The sequence below is a fragment of the Melospiza georgiana genome, chromosome 5 (genome assembly GCF_028018845.1).
Source record: "Melospiza georgiana isolate bMelGeo1 chromosome 5, bMelGeo1.pri, whole genome shotgun sequence".
Taxonomy (NCBI): domain Eukaryota; kingdom Metazoa; phylum Chordata; class Aves; order Passeriformes; family Passerellidae; genus Melospiza; species Melospiza georgiana.
The window spans coordinates 20,979,233-20,986,597 of NC_080434.1; the positions used below are offsets into that span (position 1 = coordinate 20,979,233).

A 7,365-nucleotide genomic window follows, 5' to 3' on the forward strand; every position below is an offset into this window, starting at 1 on the left:
CATCAGGCTTCAGGTTATAACTGTACTATGGGTAAGTTTACAACCATTGGTTTTAATACAGTAAGCAAACTTTAAATATGCAAGTTTGTTTATTAAGACAGGCTGCACAGAAGGTGCACTTAAGGCATTGCTTCCATTTGGATTGTCTGTGACCCTCTAATTTTCTTGAAAAGCAGCCATCTGTAGTATCAGCAATGTCCCTTATGGGCAATTTCTATACGCGTATGATCTTCCCTGCAAACAGAAGAAAAATATATTAGAACAGGAACACTACTTGAATTTTACAGACACATTTTATAAACTGGACTCTCTCATTTCTTTCTGTGGGTTCAATTAAATGCAGTGCTGCTTTAATTGCATCACTTACTGAAAGCATCACCACAAAGTAACCATGATGCGAAAATCTATGAAATCACATACACAGAGTGAGTAACTTACCACAGGCTTTGTTACCTATAAAACCGGATAAAACCATCTGCAAATCTGAGAACTGTCACACCACATGACAAATCACACCATGAGGACTAACATGTCCATTACAAAGCACTAATACAAGTTAAGCTTTGCAGTCTCTTAGGTGCAAACCAGTTCTAATGCTTACAGCATTTCCCCTTTCACATGGGAATTCAGTGGGAAGGGTGTGCATCCCGATGCACCTCGGCATCTGAGGCTTTGCTACATTTTGAATGTGTGGTTCTCTGAATGGTGGAATCTTCTTTAAGGAAATTTTAGCCAAGCACTCCTTAGTTTGGAAACACTGGTTTGTTTTTCTTGTAAGTCCTATACACAGTATTTTGGGGTACTCCATTTACAAATCTCAATTTACCAGGCAAATGCAGATAGAAAAAGAAACGAATAGAATGCAAATTGTCCCAGATGATCAGTTTGCTTCCTTATCTCAATAGAATCAAGCTGGTTTACTCCTCATGAAATTCAAGAGACTTATGTTTACCCAAAATCAGGGTTAATCTGTACTAGTTAGTAGTTTTATCAGGGATCTTTTAACCACAAGGTAGTGCCAGAAGGCAGATCAGTAATATGAAAGGCAAAATCAAGGCCAGGGGATGTAAAACACCAGCAAGGATGTAAAGAGTGGTTCTGGCTGAAGGACACCCTCACACTAAACCCTGCAGAGACACCTCAATCTGCTGCATCTATTTCCAAAGAGCATGTATTGCTGTTGGACTAGGTTTAAACTAAGATCAGATGTTGTCATTGCTACTGGGCACTGAGTGTGGAAGAGAACTGGGATTTGCATGTGAGCACCACTTAAGAATAGATTAAATCTAAACTTTAAAAGAAAAAAATAAAGTAAGAAAGAAAACGAACTTTGGTCTTACAATTAAGGGGCCTCACTGCAGAGCCAGGATGGGGAGGGTTTGTGCTGCACCTTTGCTCCAGGTGTCTCAGGTTATCATGGGTCAACTGCATCAGCCTCTTCTGCAGCTGGATTCACCCACTCTATGGATTCACCCAGGGCTCTCCAGGTGCCCACACATTCCTTCACTCTATGGATTCACCCAGGGCTCTCCAGGTGCCCACACATTCCTTCACTCTAGATTCACCCAGGGCTCTCCAGGTGCCCACACATTCCTTCACTCTATGGATTCGCACAGGGCTCTCCAGGTGCCCACACATTCCTTCATGGCTAAAAGAGCCCAGTTCTGTCTCGGCCATCAGGAAGTACAACTCTCTCCAAGAAGTCCCTTCATGGGGTTAACTATGGGCTAGAACAAAACCTGCAAGATGGCCATTGAGAATCACTCCAAGTTAATTGAGAAGTGACTGTTTTGTATTTTAGTACTGGATGTGTCCCTATATCCGTTTCTGTATCACCACATTGCACTATTTCAGCAACTAGTGATGCAGCCTGCTAAATAGGGCAGAAAAATCTCTTTGTTCTGTCTTCCTAACAAGTGTGACAGACTGTACCTTAGATTATTTGGAGTGGAATGATCATTGCTTATGACTATGGACTGTTTTTCAAAGCTGAAATTCCTCCAATGAAGCAAAATGTTTTATCTGTGCTGTGTTCATGCCAAGTCAAACACTTTAGAACAGCAACTCCAAGCTGAACTAGAAGGCCCCCAAATATGCCAACTACTGAACTATAAAAGAAAAATGGTCAGGAGAGTATCTGACCACCCTGTGCCCCTTCAGACCCAAAAACATGTTTCTGAGCATGTAAGAAGACAGCAAAAAAAGATGGTTAAGACAAAATTCTATCTTGTGTTTATAATTGGATTTAATCCCATGTATCACACAAAAGATGTACTTCACATCTTATACTAAAAAGACATAAGCCCCATCACTAATTACTTAAGGAATTACTTAAGGAGTTGAAATAAGCAGCAGATTTGAGTGGAGAACCCTTTGTTCTGTGTGCACTGCTGTATTCAGGAATCTGCCATGCATCCATCTGGAACTGAGGGATCATGCCTAAAAAAATGAAGCATCCTAGAAATCCTAGAAAGCTGGATCTCAAAGCCCATCCTTCAGTTCTGAAAGGATTAAATATACTGTTTAGGTTGTGAGATGTTCTCCTGTCTCTATCTCCACAGTATGGATTTACACTCTCTATGGGCAATACTCAGCACTTCTTTTTGTCTTTTACTGTACTGATTTCACTCTATTTCTCCAGATCTCTGGGAATTTTTATAATATGCTGCACAGATCACCATATCCCTGCCATTTTGCATTTTTTATTATATAAAATGTGATAGCTCTTTAAAATGTAAAATGCTGATCACTGTTTTTGAACCAAAGCATTTCAAACTTCTGTGACTTCATCCTTTAACAATTTCAGCTGAATAACTATTTGTCTGCTTATGTGAATGTCAAGTGGAGATAATGTAAACTGCCTTATTAATGTCATGCACCAATACTTCTATTTCCTCCTACTCTGTTTGGCCAGTTATCGTGCCAAAAAACTAAATCTCATGGATTTGATCGGATTATTTGTGACAAATCTCTATCTGCTTTGCTTACATTCCTCTTTACCTCTGGCTATGTACAAAGCCAATCACTTAATAACTTACTCCAACATCACTCGAGGCAGGAAAGACGGGTAGGTTCCTAATATGTAACATGCCAGAACCTCTTTACTTCCCTTTTAACAGATTCTACTGTGTGTGAATTTTGATTAATTTTCTTTTTTTTTCCTAAACTGTAGGTTTACCAATTCTCTTTGCAATTTGTCACTTGCTTGGGTTGTTTGTGCTGTGCTCTGGTGAAAGTGTAACAAATTCTTCAGATATGCATGACACATTTCAGCACTTTCTTTATAACATTACCTTAAGTGTCCTTTGATATCTTTGTCACTTTCTTTATTTTGGCCTATGTTTCTTTTATCTTGGCAATTTGAATTTTGTAGATTGTCTGGTCAGAATTAATCTCTCCTCTGCCCCAAAGTCAGAAACTCATTTCAGCCTTCCCTTTCTTGACATCTATCTGTTCACAGTTTTGTTTCTGTCATTCTACTACTCTCACGTATACCTTCTGCTGGAAACAGAAAATCTTTTATTTCATTAATATAAATTGCCTTTTACCATCAAAATTTCTATTCACAGCAGCTCCTCTCAGTTTGTACTGAGAGACTGCTCTATAAAGAAAGGTTTACAGTCAATTCTAATGGAGGCTAATAATGCTCATTAGATACCAATTCTCTGTGTTTTGTGTTTTCAGTTTGTTTTTTTAAAAAATGAAACTATTAAGGAATAAAATACCCCCTCTCAAATATCAGGCAGTCTTTTTCTTGATTTTTAGACAACGTGAAGGCAAAACAGGGTTTTCTCCTAACATCTGGCTTTCTTACTGTTCTTTGTGAAAATAAGTACAGGAGTTTGGATCTTGAACATAAATATTTTATATGTAAAGCTGCATTTTAGGTGGGAGCTTTCATGTTTTCTGATGGAAAGTGTGGGTCTGGCATTATATTTATTGGTTGTATGGCATTGTATGAACATGACAAGCAAGCTCCTCTAAGATGCTCCTTCTCAGGAAATAGTAATACAAATATTCAGTACATCCAGCTGACCGAATTCAATCTAAGCCATTTACAGGTACCACGATAAAATCTGTTGCAAGGGATACACAGCTGAGAGGACACTGCTGAAACTGCAGTGCAGCAGTGCAAATGATCCAAAGCCAGTAAATTATCTGGCTTCAGTTATCTGGAATGTCAGGGTGAATGTTCTGCTTGCACGTAGGGAAGGGAAGGACAGAACTGACTACCTGTTAGCAAGGCAGAGCACACACTCGTTTCCGTAGGTCTCTCCATCAGTGCCACAAACTGGATGGTAGTCCCTTGGACACATGTAGTTCCCATACCGAGCGCAGTTGGGCTGGGGAAGACAGGTACAAGAGAAGTCAAAGTTACACCATTTGAAACAGGTTTCTGCTCAGCTTCTTAAGAATCCTGGCATGCACAGAAAAAAAGGTGTCCATGGGGAGCTGGCACAGCATTTTAAAGCGCCACATTATCTTTCATGCTCTTATGGGAATTGATCACTTGAGGCTTGGCTCCTGCTGCCTGGCACGGCTTGGCTGTGGTGTCAGGACTTGTGTGTGCCCCACAGCGCAGCGCCTCCGACTGCTGAGCATCAGCGGGACACACGGACAGGAGTGCCCATCAAGGGCAAGGCAGACCGAGATGGTGAGAGATGGGCACGAAGGGCAGAGGGAGATGGTGAGAGATGGGCACGAAGGGCAGAGGGAAATGGTGAGAGATGGGCATGAAGGGCAGAGGGAGATGGTGAGAGATGGGCACGGCCAGGGCGAGTGTGCTGCGGAGCCAGCAGCGTCCCGGGCGCCTCAGCTGCGGGGAGAGACCCCAGCTGAGCGAGGGCCGGGCTCGGGACCCGGGCCAGGCTCACAGCCCCAGCGTGCGGCCCGCGGCTCTGGGGAAGGGGCCGGGGCAGCGGGAGGCCTGGCTGGAGGCAGGGGGGCAGCGGAACCGGCGGCACTCACCGGGTAGCTGGCCATGGCTCCGGGACACCACAGGAGACCTGCGGAGAGCGAGCAGCGTTAACGGCGCCGGGCCCCGCACGGAACGCCCCGAGCACGCGGGACCGGCCCCGGCTGTTACCGACCGCACGCTGCCCGTGCCGGCACCCTGACCCCTCTCTGTCCGCTCCGGGGACACCCTGGGCAGCCGCGGTCCGACCCCGCCATCCCCCGGTCTAGCCGCAGTCCCGGTCCCGGCCGTCCGGCACCATCCCGCGCCGGCTCCCCGCCGTGCCTCCGGCTGGCTCCGGTGCCCACCCCCGGCTTAGATCCCGCCGCCGCTCCGCTGAGCCAGCCGGGGCACGGCACCGCTTCAGGCTCCCCCTTCCTGGGACGGCACCGGCCGGGACACGGTACCAGCCCGCCTCCCACCTCCCCGGCTCCCCTCCCGACCGCCAGCGGCCCGGCGCGGTGCGCGGTACCGGCGAGGAGCACGGGCAGCAGCAGCAGGAGCGCCAGCGGCCGCGCCATGTCGCCACCTGAGCGGGGACAGAAGCGGGGACAGCAGCGGGGACAGCGGGGGCGGCTCGGGGCGCAACGGCCGCGGCAGCGCGGGAGCCAACGGGGGGCGCGGGGCGGGACCGGTACCGGTACCGGGCGGGGCGCGGGGCGGCCGCGGGGACGCCCACGGCTGGGATGGCACGGCGGGGACCTGCCCAGGAGCGCGCTCACGGGGATGGAAAACTCTCCCGTCAGAGCTGTGCAGGGGGGCAGCACAGTCAATGGGGAGGGCGGGATTCCGGCCGGGATTCCAGCGTGCCCCGGGCTTCCCTCCTCGGCCCCAGCCCCTCGGGGCTGTGCTTTGATCGCAGTGTCTCGGGCAGTGCAGGCAGGTTGGAAATACGCACGCCCTGCCGTGCGGCTCTTAAGGTCAGGGCCCCCGTCTCGTCATAAAGTGACATGAAATGGCTTCTGCTGAGCTGTGAGTGCGCCTCTAACAGAAGGAACAGAAAAACTGTCCCGGCAATAACGCAACCTGCCTGCCGCCAAAGGCGTGAGAATACATAGAGGGGGCTGGAAAGCCTTGGCACACTGTCCCACCAGCATGGCTGGTGTCTCGGCAGCACTGCTATCCAAAGAGTATCTCATCTGGCAGTCACTGATAAGAGTGGTTAGCTTTGCAGAGCCCAGAGGTTGGCTTTGCACAGGGTCTGGCTCTGCAAATGTTTTTATGCAGTTTCCCAAAATCTAGGGTATGAACTTCTTGTAAAATTGCCTGTGCTTCTGCGTGTGAACTGGGATTAGAACTGTCAAGTGTTTGAATATGTCCCACACAGGTACATACACAGATATCACACACACCTTTTCTGTCTGCGTGTCAACCTCTGAGTCCTTTCAAGTATGGCTTTTTTTCTTTCTGACAGTGTGCTCTGCCTACATGGCATCATAGGGAGGTTATTTTATTATCTGCTTAATATGTTCTTATTCCTCCAGGTAACCTCTGCAAGCTGATTGCAGTTTCAGATTTCCATTCCGTGCACACCTTTGTGTTTACTGCCCAACACAAGGCATGTTTCATGCAAAGGCCCCTGGCTTGGCTGTTTTAAGCAAGATGCCTAATCAGAATGTTTTGTGGCTGATGAAGCATGCAGAGGGTTATTTCTCTCTGCCTGATCTCCTTCCCTAGCTTTCCCAGCTTTCTGTCCCAGCTTTCCCTGTTAAGCCAGTGGAGATGAGGGTGTCTTTCTGTTACCTTGTTTTTGGTGGGATGGTTGCTGGAATTGTCATCCTGGGGGGAAGGATTGTAAGGGCTTAAATACTGGAGAGTTATGCTGTGGTGGGTTTCCTTGTTTCTTGAAGATGTGATTTTTCAAAGTGAGAAGGGCCAGCTGAAGGTGAAGAAAGCAGAACCATGAGGAAGGTAAAGAAAGCAAAACCAAGGGTAGAAGTTATCTCTTAGGTTGTGAACATTGTAACTTCCTCTAAACAGTTAAATTCCAAGCTCCTGCTCAGAAAAAAAAGCCTGAACAACGTGAACCAAGTAAAAGCTCAGTGTCCCACCTGTAGGTAGCCCAGACCAGCTTTCTTTCTCCTGAACAACTCCTGCACAACAGGCACTGAGTGGGTGTGTACTGTCATTGTGTCTCCTAAGAGAATAGCTGCCCCCCTAAAAATGTTCTCTACACTGATGTATTTTCCAACATATTTAATGTTAATTCCATGATCATCAATGTGTGGCTCTTGATCCCAAATACATGGCATGAATGGGACCATGTGGGTAAACATGACTTCACTTGCCTTTCTGTGACAGTAATGAACTCAGTCACAGCCATGTGATCTATCCTGGAGAAAATACAGAAAGGTAAAATAAAAGTGCTCTATTGACTCTAAGTGTGACAATCCTATTTGAAACTGGTGCCA

At 47.0% G+C, this 7,365-nt stretch overlaps 1 protein-coding gene across 1 annotated transcript; it reads right to left on the reverse strand.

The window, feature by feature from the left end:
* Positions 1–85: 85 nt before the first annotated feature.
* Positions 86–5,572, reverse strand: SPINK2 (serine peptidase inhibitor Kazal type 2). Its single transcript, XM_058025272.1, has 4 exons — positions 5,427–5,572; positions 4,969–5,006; positions 4,234–4,343; positions 86–234 (listed from the first exon to the last, which is right to left on the reverse strand). Exons 1-4 carry the CDS (start codon positions 5,473–5,475, stop codon positions 189–191), a joined length of 243 nt encoding a protein of 80 aa, XP_057881255.1. The 5' UTR covers positions 5,476–5,572; the 3' UTR covers positions 86–188.
* Positions 5,573–7,365: the final 1,793 nt, after the last annotated feature.

What these genes read in the sequence shown, in the direction of transcription:
- SPINK2 (XM_058025272.1), bottom strand. Translation starts at nt 5,475, where the DNA reads ATGGCGCGGCCGCTGGCGCTCCTGCTGCTGCTGCCCGTGCTCCTCGCC. An exon ending in GCTGCCCGTGCTCCTCGCCG is followed by an intron (nt 5,007 to 5,426) that starts GTACCGCGCACC and finishes CGCTCTCCGCAG; the next exon opens with GTCTCCTGTGGTGTCCCGGA. An exon ending in GAGCCATGGCCAGCTACCCG is followed by an intron (nt 4,344 to 4,968) that starts GTGAGTGCCGCC and finishes TGTCTTCCCCAG; the next exon opens with CCCAACTGCGCTCGGTATGG.